Below are 18,516 nucleotides of genomic sequence, written 5' to 3'. Positions count from 1 at the left end.
AAAAAAAAAAAAAAAAAAGAAAAAAAAAATAAAAAGAAGACTTCTTTCCCCCCAAAGAAAATTAGGTGTCCTATATACCACACCCATACCTTTTCTCTCCAAATGTCTGAATCTTTCTTTGAATTCTTCCAAGTCTTGTATTGTTTTGATAAAGTATTTGGTAGTATAGGAAACTGAAGGTGCCTGGTACTCAGTGCTTTTGGAATGAGGGCTTTGGGCAACTGTGAGGTGAGTTGGCAAGTAATTACTGCACATTACTAGATTACATGAACACTAAATCTCTCTCTGAAGCTCAGCTGCCTGTCTGAGTTTGTAACTTGGATTATTTATTGTGTCATCAGTGAAAATTCTAAAGACACTTTCCAAGAAGGTAGTCTGTTCAGTAGTTCTAAGATAAAAGGATGGTCACCTTTGCGCCTATGTGAAAAGCTCATCAAAGAAAATTGGCCCAGACTTGCTGAGTAATGATTGATAGGGACCAATTGGAAATGATCAGGAAGACAGAAGCAAATGGAGATAAATGTCCGATCTTGAAATTGAATTTTTAATTTAAAAAAGGGTTCCACATACATATCCCATATTGACCCCACTTGGTCATCCCATTAACAAGACCTCGTGAATAGATACTACTGGCAACATCTGGTTTTAGGGCTTTTGGTAGTTTTAAATGTTGAGCAGTTTCCTATACTGCCTGGGCATTGTAGAGCTTGCCTAGTGTGGGAAAAAATAGAGGTAACATACTTGCGCCGAGTCTGTGATAAGGAAAGGCAACTTGTTTGAGTTTGTTGAGAGAATGTTCTAGAATACCAAACATGTACAGGCGGGTAATTAAAACTTGGCTGGCTTTCAAATTGGAAGTTCAGTCAGCGCTCAGGTACAGGTCTCTAATGCTGCAAAGGGATCAGGTCAGCACTTGTCATGTAAGTATTTGCTGTCTAGACTGACTTTTACCAGATCAGTAAAGCACTATTACTGTACTGTTATTGTTGGCTGCCAACCAGCAGAAGAAAATGGCTTTGTTATTAAGAATGGCATTTGCCTCCAACTGAGAAGAGACTCCCTTGGGTTGCCTTTCTCTTACTGGGGTGGGCACATGGCTAGAAGAAAACCAGCCAACAACTGAAGACAAAAGCACAAGGGCCGTTGTTAGAAGAAATTTCAGAGTCTGATTTGATTCAGCAGAACCACCTTGGGTCTGGTCTTTGTAACTTTCATCATTGCTTTGGGAGGAAGGACTTTCAAAAAGCCAAATTGTTTTTCAGTTTTTCTTTGGTGTTTAGGTTATTTCTGAAACGTGAAGAAGTAATAATAAAGCCACTAAGATACTCATGGCAATTACTAGATAATCATAAATTAAACACTTTAGAGGTATGGATATTCTACCTCAAAGGAACATTCTTTCCCTTTTGAACACGTTTAATTCTAACAATAATTATAGCTAAAGAATATGTGTTTCTTCACACAGAGGATAGTGTTTTTTTAAAAATCTAATAGAATGTATTTCCTGTCATTGTTTAAGAGTCGGATACAAGTCCAGCCCCTTTCACAATGAACTGTCCCACATCTTCTCTCAGGAATCCATAAGTAGACCAGTAAACAGATGGCAAGCATTTTGAATACGATGGACTTAGAGGCTCATTACTTGTTTTCTATGCTGTCATCATTTTTGACACACATTCCCGTGTCATGGCCCTATTTCATTATAGAATGGCGTTGTGGAGTAAGGATGATATTAAATTTTAATGTTATTGCTATTATTACTGTTGACTATTTTTAGCGTAAGTATGCCTGCTTCTTTAATTCCAGCTTCTGCAGGGCCAGAAAACAGAAGTGTGCATAAACAGTCAGGAAAATTACTGTATACCGTGGAGACCCAGCCTCGCATGTTCTGCCTGTTGTGAATGATGAATCAAAATGGAAAGGTTATCATTTTCATTAGCTAGGAAAGAACAAGACCATACTTTTCTCCAAGTGTAATTACAGTGGTTCACTGGCAACATTACACTGCAGTAATTAGTCTAAAGGTGTATGTGAGGGCAGGCTTTTGCACAGACACTAGAAATATTATTTCAGAGTTTAAGGTCACAGCCTTGTGTTTAACATGTTCCAGGCAGCTTAGGGAAAAAAAGAAAAACTAATTTGACTGGAGGTAAAGAAAGACATTTGACATTTCCCAGAGTCATGCATTCAGAAACCAGTCAGGTAGAAAAATTGTATTTTATTATCTACAAAAAAAAAAAAAAAAAAAAAAAAAAACTCAGCTGCAGAAGTAGCATGTCAGAATATTGTATAGGATAAACATAGATAAAATTTAAGTTTATTAGGAATGTGCTGTAAATAATTATGAGAGCTTTTGATATGTGTGTTTTAATCTGCATTTTTCCACCTAAGGCAATTGGACAGAAAAATTAATTGCTAGAAACTTTTCAGGGGAAGCAAAATAATTCCTCTGCCTTCTTATAACTGTTTTCAAGAAATAAATATTTCTCTTACACAGGTCTTCTAATATATATCTGTCCTTTGTGAATGTTTTTTGGATACTCTGAGTGGTTATATTGAATTAATTAAAATCTCTCTAACCTAACCCTTCAGAGTAAAGTCAATTGCAGTTATTTTCTAAAGCCACACCTCAGGCTTTCTGTTTAAGTAAAACAAAAGTGAGAAGAAGGGGGAAAAAAAAAACTAGTTAAAAGTAAGATTTACATAAAGTTTATACTTTAAAGCCATATATGGGTTTAAAAGAAGCTCTTTGCTTCTTCTAGTTCAAGGAGTACTTATACAAGTAACATTTCTTACTGGGTTAAAGGTAAAAGCCCAAGTACCCTTAATGTCTTTGTTAAATTTCAGTATTTTCTGCCTGTCTTGAAGCAATTCTTTTTAGTTTCTCTCTTTAAATCCTTAAATAGCCATACAGAATATTGTTTGTTTTAGGACAAATGGAGAAATAGAATGTGCTTGAATGAACATTCATTCAGCAACCAAATCCTGTTGTAAACCACTGCTTTTTTAATGCAAGTGTGTGTTTTCTGTGTGTTATCTGGCCATACGGTTAGAACTGATGTTTCTCACCACTTCAGGCACTCGGGAAATTTGAAGCATAGATGTGACACAAATAACACAGCCAGCTGATTATGTAATGTACCGTAAAGTCTACCCCCAAACTGAATTTTAAAAAAACATTGCTTTTTGTTTGTCACAGATGTTCCTCTGCTCAAGCAAAAGCCATGCACTGCAGAATCAGAGCCATGATGTACGTTTTCTGCAGCTAGCAATTAAATAGGAGGCATCAAGTAGCAGGAACGCTTCCAAGACTTCTTTCTGCCACTGAGCAAATCACCGCATCTTGCTGGACCTCAGTTTCCTCTCTGTGAAATCAGAGATTGCTAAGCCCCTTTCATGTTCTTACCTTCTTTGTCTATTTAGGGGAATAGGGTCTTTCTTTTCTCCCTTTGTGGTTTAAAAAAAAAAAAAGCATAAGAGCTTTTCTCATGTCTTTTCAACAAAGCCTAGAAAGTTCTACTACACTCCTTTCATAGTGGGGGCCGTAGTTCCCATCACCTCTGTGAGATGAGTGGTAATGCAGGAACCTGTGGACTTTTTCTGTACCTTCTCTTCCTTCAGTGCCCCAATCTGTGAAATGGAGGGAAGGTTTTTACAAGACTATTTCTATAGTTCATTTTTCATAAAATGTGTTTATGAAGTCAGGTTAAAATGTACTAAGTGAAGTTCTGCACGTCCTTGGAAAAGCCACTGTCTTCACTGACATCTGATGAATAAATTACAAAGTACATCTAGGTTGTTACAGTAGGTGCCAGGACTGACAGCCACTTTGAAAAGTCCTGACAAATGTCCTGAAAGTCAAACTTTGTAAATGGAAACTGAGTGTCCCATAAAAGTGCAGGGGGTTGTATTCCCAGCCCTAGTTCTTTTTTTTTTTTTCAATAAATTTATTTATTTATTTTTGGCTGCGTTGGGTCTTCGTTGCTGCTCATGGCTTTCTCTAGTTGTGGCGAGCAGGGGCTACTTTCATTGTGGTGTGCGAGCTCCTCATTTCGGTGGCTTCTCTTGCTGCGGAGCATGGGCTGTAGGCACGCGGGCTCAGTAGTTGCAGTGCACGGGCTTAGTTGCTCCGCGGCGTATGGGATCTTCCTGGATCAGGGATTGAACCCATGTCCCCTGCATTGGCAGGCGGACTCTTAACCACTGCACCACCAGGGAAGTCCCCCAGCCCTAGTTCTTAAACTCTAAAATGCTCTAGAAATCAAAGAAGCATTTTATTTAATCAGCTATAAATTATATACCTGTAAAGAAAATCAGAAGGAAAAGAGGTTATTTTAAAAAGGGCTTTGTTGGGAAGATTTTGACAGGATTCTTCGGGTTCAGGTCACTTAATAGCTTTATGAAAAACTTTGTAAATGTTTCTTTGGTGGGTATTAAGATCACATTGTTACTTTAAGTGCAGCAAGAAAGTACCTGTAATTTGCAGAGGGCTCTAAGCATACTTTTACTGTGAAAAAAGAGACAGCCTGGATTTAGAGTACCTATTTCCGTTATCTGAAACCTTGTGAGCAGACCAAATCTACCATGAATGACGACTGAGAATTTTGGAACTGAAAGGTCCTCTAAAAATCAGAATCTACTTCCTCTTCAGCCCTGCTCACCTCTCCCCAGCTCCACGTGACTTCTTCCAAACTCTCATTTTTTTCTCTGAGGAAAGCAAAGCCCCCAAATGTAGCCAAATCTCTTTTACCTTAAAAATAATCTACCCAGACCCATGTCCTCTCACCCTACTGTCCAGTTCGAATATGTGGCATTTGATGGTGTTGAATAAACCTTCTTCCTACTCCTCTCCCCTGGGCTCTGCTAGAGCTGTGCATTCCTGCTTCTGACCATTCCCTCTCCCTCCAAATAACTTCCCCCTTTCTCCCTGTCCTTGAAAGTTCCAGTTATCTTAAAATCACCCTCCAGACCGACCGACCGTTCTTTGGGTTTACAATTCCACTTGCATCTTAATCATCCCTGCTGAACAGCCATATTGTGCTACCAGTCACAAAGCTTATGGAAACCATTATTTTCAACCTCCTCTACATTCTCAAAATATATATGTGTGTGTGTGTGTATGTATGTATACAAATATATATATATTCTATAAACTCAGGAGTTGGTTCATTTTTTAAATTACTCAAGCAATCTTGTTGTTAACTTCCTCTTCAAAGGGCTTGTCTTAAGCCAGTGACGTAACCTTGCGTTCCTGCCGGAGGTTCCAGCTGTTAGGGAAGGTTCTGACAGGGATGGTGAGTAGCCCAGGAAGCCGCCTTCTCAGCAGAATATCAGAATGTCAGCAGAGAGTAGATGTTGCAGAATCTCAGAGAAGACACACTGTACACCCGTCATTCTCTAAGACAAACTGGTCCCTCTAGGGCAGTGATCCCCAGCCTTTTTGGCACCAGGGACCAGTTTTGTGGAAGATAGTTTTTCACGGATTGGGGGGCTGTAATGCGAGCGACGGGGAGCAGCAGATGAAGCTTCACTCACTCGCCCACCGCTCACCTCCTGCTCTGCGACCCTGTCCGTGGCCCAGGGGTTGGGGACCCCTGCTTTAGTGGGTTAGCTCTGCCCTTAACATAATAGAAAGCTGGGTGGTTGTAGTCCTAGTGGCCTAAGGGTAACTGCTGCCCTTTTTCTTCTGAAGCCCTGCTTTTTCCTCTGAGAACAGGACTTCCTTGCTGGATAGGAGAGGCATTCTTAGGTAAATCAGGATGATTATCCTAAATCTTGTTACGTGGTCTTTAACCATACTGGGTTATCATGTGGGGCTGGGGAGAAAACACTTGGAGAGTAAGGAGGTGGCTCATTTAAAAAAACATTTGAGGCTAATAATACGCTTGGCCCATAAGTTTCCTTATTGTCACCAAGGCAAAGTTGCCTCTTCCAGAGTTCCAACTGAAACCCACCCCCGCTTCCTTAACTTCCTTGTTGTTTTTAATTTTATTTATTTATTTTTTTTGCGGTACGCGGGCCTTCTCACTGTTGTGGCCTCTCCCGTTGTGGAGCACAGGCTCTGGACACACAGGCTCAGCGGCCATGGCTCACGGGCCCAGCCGCTCTGCGGCATGTGGGATCTTCCTGGACCGGGGCACGAACCCGTGTCCCCTGCATCGGCAGGTGGACTCTCAACCACTGCTCCACCAGGGAAGGCCCCCTTGTTGTTTTTAAGGTTATTTGAAACAGTTGATTCTCTTAAAGGTCATATTTGATAATTCACTTCATTGCAACTTCATTCTTAAAAAAGAGTACTGCGTAGAGCATTTATTATTTGTTTTTGTTGGATTTTTTAGGGATTGGGGATAAACTGCATCAGTTTTTCATCAAAGTCCTATCTTGCTTATGCTCATTTTTGCTCAGTAGCCTCTGGGGAACTTTAAGAGCCTCAGCAATGAGACAAAATCCATAGTTGAGGGGACCAAAAGGGTGATTGGAGAGGTGTTTGCCACTATAAATTACTGCCCATAGCAATTTTCCTGAATCCCTTTGGCAAATAATAGTTAAATACTCACATACAAATAGTTCTCTGATGGTTGATCGAAAGCCCTGCCCTCTACTGTCTAAACATAGCAAGTCTTTCTAACTCAATATGTATATATTACTGTCATCGTTATTCTCTCCAGATAAAATGGAATAGCCCAAAAATGATTACTACAACTGTCCACATGAATTCCAACAAGAGGGAGAAAGCGGCGTACGTTTTCAGTGGCTCTCCTCTCTCGTATTGTTGTTAATTTCCTGAAAACTTAATGTTAGATGAAGTGTAATTGCAGATTTCCTTAAGAACCATTGACAGATACTTATCTTAAGTTATAAGCAACTCGCACTGTGAAATGTGTGCAAACATTCTAAGTTTCCTTCCAGAAGCATATACTTAAGTGAAACCCAATATTCATCCGTCTTTTTTAATAAACGGGGCCATTAAAGCTCAAAGTAGAAGCTGGGAGTAGTTCTTTTGTTTCTCCTTGATCTTTAAAAGAGACAATAGTGTGGGAACTTTTCACTGGTTTTCAAGGAGTGAACTATGTTAAGTGTTTGATAAGTATCCTAGAGACCTTACAACCTTCAGCTAAGGGGGCTACATTTGATTGAGAGAGTGAAAAAGAGCAAATTATGGTGTATTTAGGTATTGTCATTGTATAATGCACGGAAGAGTTTGGTGGGTTTTTTTGTTTTTTTCTTTTTGTTAGGTGGTCTATTTAGTGCAGCTGTGTTTATGTTTCCCAAGTGGTAACTGCCTGAACATGGTGACAAGTCCCTACATATGAGAACAGGGATTTCGTTTAAAAAATCTTGCCAATGTGCTTTAACATAGAGGGTTGTATTTATCTAGTAGCAATGGCAAAAGTGATTCCAGGCACCATCATCCAATACAGCTGGTTTGCTAAATCAGACATTTTGACAATGTTGTAAAAAAAAAAAAAAAAGTAATGATACTTTAAATGTTGCATTTCACAGTTGAATAAAGTTGGAAATAGTAGACTCTTTTAAAATGGTCACATTGCTTTAACCAACGTTTTGGCTGATTTAACTTCTTGGTTATTAAAAATGCATGCTTAGATCGTAAATATAGATCCTGTAGAGCATTAACAGTCCCCTATTTTTGCTGTCTTTCTCTTAAAAAAATAAAATGAATATGGGGTCATTCCTGCAACAAAAAAGAGACAGTTGCCCATGCCAGAGAAAATGTATATAACAAGTAAATAACTGAATTAATCAGTAATTTTAGAATTGCATGTAACATGTGAAATGTTTAGGTACAGGGACTTAATGACTAGTTTTTAAGGCATTTTCTTTAGTGTTACATCCCTCATAACTCAAATTAATGTTTATTACCACTTTCATATTGCCAAAATATTTTCATGAATTTGGATTAGAAGCAGCTTGTTCTGGCTTGTTTTGCAACTTTGTTTCAAGAAAAACAAAGTGATATTTAGAAGATTTTGTATGTCTTAGAAGCCTTTAATTATCTAACTTATGTTGAAGAAGGAAATAAGATCAAGTTTTGTTTCATAGATCTGTAAGAAAATAAGATTTCGTTCTACACTAATTTTATATTACTACATAGATAATAATGTCTTTCTGAAAATTTGAATCAGTGATTCTTGTGTTGGCTGTTAAGTAGCTAGCAATCTGGAGTCTACTTTAAATTCAAGAAGCCACGACTTACTGGTCCATAACTATTTGGGTTGGCATTTAATTTGGATGCTCAGGTGTTTGCCCTGATCTCTCCTGGTTTTCTCCCCTTCTCTCCACAGATTGGTGAGAGACAAAAAGTATTAGTCACAGAAGAATCTTTTGATTCCCAGTTTTATGTTGCACACAATCGATTCTATGAGCAGGTAAGAGATACTCCCATGTTCTTAGGGTTTCTCCAAAATGAGAAAGACTTCTAAAAGTAAATCAGTGTAAACGAAAGAGACTTAAAGCAGGGGAGAGGTGTAGAATCTTGTCGCAGGAAGGCTATTCTATAGCATCAAGCCAACCAGGCTAACATGGGGCTTATCTTTGTGGCTTAATCTCCAAAACATTCTATACAAAGGCATAAGTGTGTTTTAGTCCCCATTCATCTTTGACAGGACCAGCCTCTGGCTTTGCGGAGTTTGGAACAGGCACTTCTCACTGCCAAAATCCCCGCAGCCTGGCAACGTGGAGGGGAAAGTTCTGTCCAGAGGACAGGAAGGACGTCTGTACCGGCGACATCAGCCTGGAAGGGCAGGGATTTCCTGTCCCTGTCACAGCACTCACACAGGCTTTTGATTGGTTGGTCTGTTGGTTGGCTTTTTTAGTTTTGTTTAGTTTCAGGTGGTTTTTTTTGTTTTTTTGGGTTTTTTTTAACTTCCACATTGATTAAAAACGCTGGGGGCAAAGGGAAAATAGTCTGTTCGTTGGACTCAACTCAAGTTGGGTGAACAACTCTGGAGACCAGCGTAAGGATCAAACCAGCTTCACTTTGAGAGTTTTCTTCGAGGCCAACCTGAAGGGCTCTCCACTCCCTGCCCGTTAAAGTAGCGTGCTTTGCCCCACCAGCAGCCAGACTTCTATTTTAGCATTTGGGATTCCACTACCCCAGGTGGTAAAGCAATTCAAAAGCGATTGAAGAAAACAGTGCCTCCTTCAGGAGCCATGGACCCTGGGAAGGGCCAAGGAGGAGGTGTAATATGCCCCTCCAGGTTAGAGATTCTCATAAGAGCCTAGGGATTTCATGGGTCATCCCTGGATCGTATCTGCTTTTCTTAATATCAAGTGAGTTTTCCTACTTTTCTTTTTTTTTTTTCCTACCCTCATCAAATGACAAGTGAAATGTTTCTCTGTGGGTCATGGCTTGGGAAGGCTCTTCAGGCCAGCCTGGGCAAGTCACGTAAGGGATGGGCAAGGGAAGCCGACTGCCCATGTTAGACAGCAGGGAAGCCAGAGCCGGAGAGGCCTCCAGCATGGATGTTCCATGTGGAATCATCTCAGACTGGGCACTCGGTCCTCAGGGAAAGTGGGGGAGCTTTTCATGGCCCAGACTGAATGTGCCCTGTTCGGTCCCCAGTAGAGACTACAGCTGAGGCTGGATTCCGAACCCTCCACGTCTGAGCTGAGTCTGTCTCTTCCCCATTTTCCACCTCAGTAATTGACCCCAGAGAGCCATTTTCCTATTCAGGCCAAACTTCTGCTCAGCCCTCAGGAGGAGCCTGATTGTATTTTGTTGCCTCTTTCCTGTCCTTTCTCTTGCCATCTGGGTTTTCGCCCCAGCAGGGAACTTTTTTCCCCTTCATTTTAAAGGCGATGGCATTCCTCATTAGCTGTTTCCTCCAATTTAAAGCAGTCGAGCTTTTTCCAATTATTAAAACCGGAGGGAAAAAAACACTGAGCCCTTCATTCAGATCAAGACAGCAGATCAAGGAGAGTTATTTTCCCCGAGAATAGTACCAGATCTCCCAGGGATAGTTTGCTCTAGAGATTTTCTTGTTTTATAAAAACTGATTTAAAAGGGCTTTCATATCCTGATACTAAAGCTTTTTTAGTCCATTTGCTTGCCATGAGTAATCCACCACCCAGGTGACCTTTCTTCCTATACTTTGATGAAGCAGTGTACTCAGTGGTCATAAAAAATCAAACTCAGAAAGACCAATATCCATTTTTGCCTCTCGGAGAAATTGGCTGTGGAACTTCTGGCTCTCATCTGATTTTTCTTTCTTTCTTTTTCTTTTTTTTTTTTTTTTTTTGGTCTCTAAAACCAAGCATATCAAAGATTTCATAGGAATTATTTTTCTAAAAAAAGATGACTTCCAGAAGATTGTATCTAGATATCAAAGTATTGCCGGATTAGAATTAGTCTATTTATTTTGGATTATGACTTGAAAAGATTGGCAAGTAGCTCCAGTACTGAAATAGAAGCGTGAGGGAGACATAATACATACACACTACCTGTAAGTCCAAGAGGAGGGGAAACATTTGCTCGAGGTAAACAAGTACCTCCGTCAGTAATCTCTGGTGGAAAGGGGCCATCTGACAGTTTCCTGTGAGCCAGCCAAAGTACCCTTCAGGGGAGCTGGTTCTACGTGGAGGTAGAACTAACAAATACATGCTTTTCATAACAGAGCGAAAGCAATGAACGGCAGCCATCATTTAGCTCCGAACACCAAGGTTTGGAGTATCGAAAAGGCGGCTTTGAAATTTTCTTCCTCTTCCCCCAAAACACACACACACACATGTGCACTTGCACACACACGTATGCACCCAAACATGTGGGCCTTTATTTGAAGTGGCTGCTCAAATCCTGACTCTGACAGCGAACTTGGAAGGTATTAAAAGTATAAAGCTTTCATCGGTGTTGTCCCAGCTTTCTTCATTGCCTGGGACAGCTAAGAGTAGGATATCAAAGGCCTGTCCAAGAGTGACTGGCTGATGATGCCTCGGGCGGTTCCAGGCCTGCCTTCCACGTGCCCTAGGACCACAGGCATCCCACAAGGAGAGAGCGCTGTCTATAGCCCCTTACCCCTTCCAGAAATGCCTTCCCTTCCCGCTAGACCCCCAGGTCCTTGAGCATCTGGAAGATAGAGCCCACTTAGGATGGGATCCCCAAAGAGAAAAAGGACATTAAGGGACAAGTGAGGGACTCTGAATAAAGTATGGACTTCAGCTAATAGTAATACACCAATATTGGCTCATTAATTGTGACACAGGTATCAGACCAACGTAAGACGTTGATAAGAGGGACACTGCGTCTGGGGTTACCAGCCCTCTGTGCTATCTTACTAATTCTGTAAGTCTAAAACTGTTCTAAGATAAAATTTTGTTTTTAAAAATTAAGCCTTCTCTAATTTTTTTTAAGGTTTTAGTGCCAAAGAACCCCACATTCATGGGGAAAATGGTCGAAGTGAACGTTTATGAATCAGGAAAACATTTTATGAAAGGGCAGCCAGTTTCAGATGCCAAAGTATACACGCCGTCCATCAGCAAACCATTAGCAAAAGGAGAAATCTCAGGTTTAACAGAGGTGAGTAGAAGATGCTTTTCCTCTCTACCCTGCTAGTAAAACAGCAGCTCTGGAGGCACAGTGATTTCCCACCATGTTTCTGTTATCATTTATAGTTCCCTTTTTATGTATGCATGAGGCTTTAATCCTTTCTGACAGATTGAAATCTGAATTAGAAAGATGCATTTCTGCTGATGCCTATAGCTTTGCTTCTCTGCCTGTGAAGGGAATAAGCTCTTTCTGCTTCTAGGCTAGAAACAGAGGGCAAAAGCCATTATTTTCAGGTGAAAGATTTAACACGGAAGATGATCTGATCCAGTGTGTTTCTGTGTCAGTAGATCCTCAGTGGAAGGGGGTAAGGAAAGGATAATTTTTGTGCTTTGCAAAGCTCTTTGTAATATAGTAAAAACCCACATACAGTTAAACAGGCATTAAACCGTGTCAGTATATGTGGTTATGGTGCCTTTCTCTAGGGTGTTAGCTGAATATCTGCTTGAGTAATGTGGAGTGAAAATTAAACATTTTTTTCTTTCTATAAAAAAGTAACCTGACCCCTATTTTATACCTTGGTAAATATGGCTGTTTGCCAAGCTCTCTCTTACATTTCATTGAGCTACAGCTGTAAAAGCTGATGGAGTGTGAAATGAAAATGTGTATCACATTTCTAAGCATCATTTGATGTCCTTTCTTCAACACAATTGTGAAGTGCTCCCCAAAAAAGTATATAGCGATGACTTAACATTCAGAGCAATGAGTGATATTTATCTGGCTATATAATTCCAAAATTGTTTTAATATATGTATTATCTTTTCCCTCAAAAGAAATGTCAAGGGCATGTTAATTAAGCTTTAGGAATAATGACAAAGACGTTCATATTATCTATATTCTCGCTTATTGTGGTGGTGGACTCCGGAATCCAAACGTGAGTGACACCTCTCATGAGCTTGACGAGGACACGTGAAGAATCCGTGTGTATAGCCATCTGACTGATTATGGAATGACGTAGGCCAGCCTTTGTCAAAACCCTGCCAAGTGTGTCACCCTGCTCAGCCAGGAGTGAACTCTCATACTTGATAAGCATAACCGTTAATGTTTGCTGTTGTTTAGAAAAAAATCATACATCATACGTGGGGCTTTGGATGGATGGCCAGGAAGGAACAGTGTAATCCAGCATTTAAATTATATTGCTAGAGATGTGGCTTTTGACATGTTAACTACTACTTCAGAAATTTTTTAAGGAAGTGGCTTTAAAAATTTTTTTTTCTGTTTTTCCTCACGGTGTGTTTTACAAGGTTGATTTTAAATCGCCACAGTGACAAGGATTTTATGACAAATGGCAGTGGTGGGCAAATTATTATTTCAAGACCCTGCCTGCTTTAATTCCTTCATGTAAGCCTATTGAAAAGGGTGGTATTTTTTTTAACATCTTTATTGGAGTATAATTGCTTTACATTGGTGTGTTAGTTGCTGCTTTATAACAAAGTGAATCAGCTATATGTATACATATATCCCCATATCCCCTCCCTCTTGCATCTCCCTCCCACCCTCCCTATCCCACCCCTCTAGGTGGTCACAAAGCACCAAGCTGATCTCCCTGTGCTATGCAGCCGCTTCCCACTAGCTATCTATTTTACATTTGGTAGTGTATATATGTCCATGCCGCTCTCTCACTTCGTCCCAGCTTACCCTTCCCCCTCCCCATGTCCTCAAGTCCATTCTCTACGTCTGCATCTTTATTCCTGTCCTGCCCCGAGGTTCATCAGAACCATTTTTTTTTAGAGTCCATATATATGTGTTAGCATACGGTATTTGTTTTTCTCTTTCTGACTCTGTATGACAGACTCTAGGTTCATCCAGAAAAGGGTGGTATTTTAAAACATCACATTAATAATACACAAATAAGGAAAAGCAGTACCTTTCACTGGTTCCTTAAGTGTAGTGTTGCTTTCTAAAGGGGCAGAGCCCCATTCAAATCCCATGGGCAGCGTTTTCCATTCTCCTCTGCCTCCCTCCAGCCTGGGAAATGGTGTCACCAGTTCTCTCAACAGCCCTCCTCTGAGCCGGCGTGACCCAAAAGCCCTCGGTGAGACGAGGATAAAGGTCATTTGACTGCTGGCCCTTCTGGGCCTCTAGGAATTATAGTTTGATTGCATGCATGACGCCAAAGGGTTAGGAATATTGATTTGGGCATTTACATTAAGGGAAGCGTCAGGCAAGTCCTTTATCACCATTTGAGACTTCACGTAAATTAATGAACATAGCTTTACGCTTCATTATTTGTCCGCTTTTAAAGATATGCCAAACTCGGGGTCAAAAATCCTTCCTTAATGAATGTGTCCTGGTGTTACAAATGTTTTTGCTAATGATATGAGCCAAAATAAGTTAAGCAGCAGAAGAACAGCTTCCATTTTTATAGGATTTAGAAGTAGATGATAGAGGTTATAATCCTGTCTCAGGCATTTTGAGTCTTTGAGTACTGATAAAGGTGCCGGAACTCTAGTGAAAATAATGAGCCTCACTCTGTGGATGAAGTGTGGCCCTGGAAGCAGTTACACCTGAGTTTGCATCTGGACTTGCCAGTTTACCCTCGGCCTGTGACTCCTCTGAGCTTTAGTTTAGTCTGTTAAATGTGACAATAATGTCTGTTTCATAGGGTTGTTGAAAGGAATGTATTCAATAGTGTATGTAAACCACCTAAAACTATTTTGGGGACATAGTAAATAGTTACTAAGTGGTTATTTTCCCTTTCCCCCAAATCTAGCTTCTCTAGAAAAAGCAGACTCTGCAGATGACCGTGGTACTATCAGCTTTGGTCTTGTGATCATGCAGTGCACATTGCATTGGAGTGGGGGTGATCTATTAGGGTAATTTATTCAGTGCCAGAGACACCAATCCCATCAGAATTTCTATCTTCTTAAATTTTCTAGGCTTTTTCTGAGTTTTTCTAGAGTAATAACCTCCTCATACACACTTTGTAAAGAAACCTAGAAAGGCCAAAGCATCTAAAGCAAAATATTGTGTAAAAAAAAATTATTTTCCATAGTAAATGTATTTCCTTAATTGAGAATTTTAAGATTATTCTTTAAGTATTTATCCCTATGCTACTTTGGACTTACTTTGTCTCACTTTAGGCACTGTTGACCTCTTTTGATAAAACTGATGAGAGGTACAACAGACTAGGGGGAGAAACACAGGCTGGGTAGGAGTTATGAGATCTGGATTATAGGATTCTGGCATTTGCAATAACAGACTCTTTGACCTTTTGTATATCACTTAGGTTTCCTGGACCTCGGTTGTCTCTAAGACTCTGTGATTGAAATATTTCATGTGACAAAAATGGATTGAATGCATACCCTGTGGCAGGACTTTGAATTCTAATTCTGTTCTGTAAATATTAATAGAAATCAGGCCTTGTTATTTTCAAGTAATAATATTACACAAATGCCCATAACATGGTGGGAAAGGAAAGCTATAGTAAAGTCAAAAGGTTACTGTCCTCTCAGAAATTAGATTCTAATTTAAAAAAAGCATATAGTAATATCTTTTTATGGTTATTAACTATTCCTCTTTTCAGTTCAGTTAGAGGAATGGAGGAAGAGAGGAAGGGGAGAGTAGCATAGAGAGACAAAATTAGTCTGATTATTTTTAGGGAAGGTGGGAGCCAAAATGCCACCTCTAATAACCTAATACGGAACATTTTAAAATAAATATCATTTAAGGGTAATTAATTTCAGAAAAAGGTTATGTAATAATTATCCAATGGAAGGCATTGTAGAGTTTAAAGGGATAAATATAAATCAAAGAAAGGATAGATCATGCCCTTTTCTGTGGAAACTGTCAGGCAACTTTGTTCTTAGGAGGAAGAAGAGATGGGAGGAAGCAGGGGACACATAAATTGTCATAGACGTTCCAGGACAGTGATTCTCAAGTGTGGTCCCCAGACTTGCAGCATCAGCAATAAATGGGAACTTGTTAAAATGCAAATTCTTGGGCCCCAACCCAGACCTGAGCCAGAAATTCTGGGAAAGGGACCCAGTAATCTGTTTTTTAATGAGTTGTCCAGGTAATACTGATGCAGGCTGAGGTTTGAGAGCCCCTCTTCCAGGAAAATGATTCTCAAGTGGGAAGGAGCGTTTGATATTTGTGAAAACAGTATGTTTAGTGAAAAGGGCCAAAAGAGTAGGAACTTGGGGGAGAAACAGTTTTACGATGTTAAGAGCATGATATTTTTACCATGTTCTCTCGTGGAACCTAAATCTGTGTTAACATATCCAATTTAATGTGATGATCTTTTTATACGTTTCATGTTTCTTGGAAAATTACTGTGCTGTTCAGGCATTCCATCTGAAGAAAATCTTTGGGTAAACAGGACCTGGTGTCACCTGTACCAAAATCCATGACTATTTGATAATATGAAAAACCATCTGAGAGCCATCATCGAAAGAGTAGGATCAAAAAGTGGTTTTGCTTTAACTCTATTCTGGAAAATTTCTGTTACAGAAAATTTCAAGCATATACGAAAGTAGAGAGACTAGTATAATTATCATGTCATCTCTGCTCTTATTCACCCCCATCCCCCTCTGATTCTCTTGAAGAAAATCCCATTTACCATTTTATTTCATCGAGGTATATATCAGAAAATATCTCTGAAAGATGAAGACTCCTTTTAAATACAGTATCAAATCTAAAATAATTAACATCAATTCTTTATCCAGTTAATGTCAACACAGTGTTCAAATTTTGCAGTTTTTTAAGCAGTTTGTCTGAATCAGAAGGCAAATCAGGTCCACTCATTGCAATTAGTTAGTATGTCTTGTAAGTCACTTTTAATCTATAGGTGTTCCCTTTTCTCTCTCTTTTTTTGTCTTTTTGTATTGCAGTTCTTTGGTTGTTTTTTTTTTTGCGGTGCGCGGACCTCTCACTGTTGTGGCCTCTCCGTTGTGGAGCACAGGCTCCGGATGCGCAGGCTCAGCGGCCATGGCTCACGGGCCCAGCTGCTCCGCTGCATGTGGGATCTTCCTGGACCAGGGCACGAACCTGTGTCCCCTGCATTGGCAGGTGGACTCCCAACCACTGCGCCACCAGGGAAGCCCTGTATTGCAGTTTATTTGTAGAAGAAACCAGGTTGTTTGTCCTGCAGCATTTCCCACAGTTGGGAATTTGCTAATTGTATCCTCTGATACAGGCTTCTCTGTTCCCCACTTGTTTTATAAATTGGTAGTTAGATTTAGAGGCTTAATCAGATTCAGGTTTGAGTTTTTGACAAGATTACTTTGTGTGATGCTGTGTATTTCCATTATGAGGCATAGAATGTCTGGTTGTCTCTCTTTATGTGTCAGTGGTTGATGAGCATTGCCTAGATTCATTGAGTCATTAGGGGTTTCAAAATGGTGGCGTTCTAATTCTGTCTTCCCTTCCTCATTTATTAGCTAAAAGCACTTCCATGAAGAGAAACTTTGCCTTACTCATTTTTGTTTACCCTGAGGTACATTTCTGACAGGAAAGGTGAGATAAAGGCTTGATGTCTTTCTCTCTGTTTACCAGTTTTAAAACTTTGAGTTGATTCTGTAACATCCTCCAAAAGTAGCCAATGAGGGGTTTTTTAGTATTATTATACACTCATGGATTTTGCATGTTTGATATGGTTTTATCCGTTGCAGTTATTATATTTAATTGGTGCTCAAGTAGCTGCATTTTTAGAGAGTGGAAGCTCTTCAAATTACCTCCTCAATCCTTTGACACAGCTCCTGAAGTCTTTGATAGTTTCTTTGCTTTTTGATGTGACAAGATGTTCTAGGCTCATTCTTTGCTCCAGACCTGGAATCAGGCATGTCTCTAAGGAGCCTTGGTTTCTTTTAGTTAAACAAATGATATTTAGAGCCTACAGTGTGGGCTATTTAATTGGTCATTATTTTTATACCTTTCAGCAGGTGGAGCTACAAAATCCACCCCCCCCCTTTTTTCAATTCATACTAATGCTCCCATCCAGGTCAAATTCTGAAATTTTCTGTCCTGCACCTGTAACTTCTTTCTTCCATCCCAGTTCACAGTAACACAGCGTAATTATTCATTTGCTTTATCCTATAATATTCACGTAACTGCCTAATAATAACTATACCAACACTATCACCAACAATATGATTACTGAAAGCAGTTTAGGTGGTGGTGGTGGTTTTTCCACTGGTTTTGTTCATAGAATGCATCCCACTAGGGATGTACAGGCAAAAAACAGTTCTAAAGGCACGTGAAATAATTCTTCTTCATATAGTTATACCAACAAATCAATACGTAAGTAGGAGTATTCATTTTCCATTTCTTTGAATTTTTAAAACTTAATTTTGTTTCATAATTATGTAAAATACTTTGCAAAATCAAACCTACAGAAGTGTGTTCTGAGAAGTCCACCTTCTACTACTCCTGTCGCTTCCACCGTTTCCTTTCTTACCTATTTAAGGAACTGTTTTTGTTTGTTTTAGTTTTCAGTTTATTCTTCCAGTGGTTTGTCTTAACAATGTAAACATTTATATATATTACATACTTTTTATTACCTTCCTCTTAGATAAATGGTGGATACTTTTGCTATTTTCACTTAGCAATATATCTTGATGGTTACTGCCTAACTGTGTATAGAAATTCAGTGAATGTTTCTAATGATTTTTCCTAGGCTGTTAAACAAAATACCTGAACATCTCTATTGCTCTAGCACCTGAGTTGAATAATATTACCCTGTATGAAACCCAATACCCTTCTGGTCAAAGAAAAGACAGGCAGAATTACCTTATAGAGAGCACTGGCTCCTAGACCTACAGGAGTGGACCGCAGCCTGATGGAAGGCATTAAAGTGGCCAGAGAAACAATAGGCCAGAGGATAGAAGTGGTCAGACATGCAGGTAAAATAAGGAAGGTCCAGAACCAACACTGGCAGAAAGCACCCGTGTCCCAGAAGAGGGGCTGCTTTGGCTGGTGGACTTCAACACGTCAGAAAACTGTCCCTGTTTAGAAAT

At 39.8% G+C, this 18,516-nt stretch overlaps 1 protein-coding gene across 9 annotated transcripts in view; it reads left to right on the top strand.

The window, feature by feature from the left end:
* Nucleotides 1–18,516, top strand: part of CDKAL1 (CDKAL1 threonylcarbamoyladenosine tRNA methylthiotransferase) — a 669,277-nt gene that overhangs the window by 622,131 nt on the left and 28,630 nt on the right. For all 9 annotated transcript variants that reach the window (XM_082638078.1, XM_082638075.1, XM_082638082.1 and 6 more), the window contains 2 exons: nucleotides 8,304–8,387; nucleotides 11,369–11,533. In XM_082638078.1, coding sequence (XP_082494204.1) covers nucleotides 8,304–8,387; nucleotides 11,369–11,533 — 249 coding nt within the window. The remainder of the gene's footprint in view (nucleotides 1–8,303; nucleotides 8,388–11,368; nucleotides 11,534–18,516) is intronic.

The sequence above is a fragment of the Mesoplodon mirus genome (assembly GCF_964341445.2).
Source record: "Mesoplodon mirus genome assembly, chromosome: 12".
NCBI classification, from domain to species: domain Eukaryota; kingdom Metazoa; phylum Chordata; class Mammalia; order Artiodactyla; family Ziphiidae; genus Mesoplodon; species Mesoplodon mirus.
The sequence above is the reverse complement of the archived record's forward strand: the minus strand, read 5'-3'. Positions and strand labels throughout refer to the sequence as shown.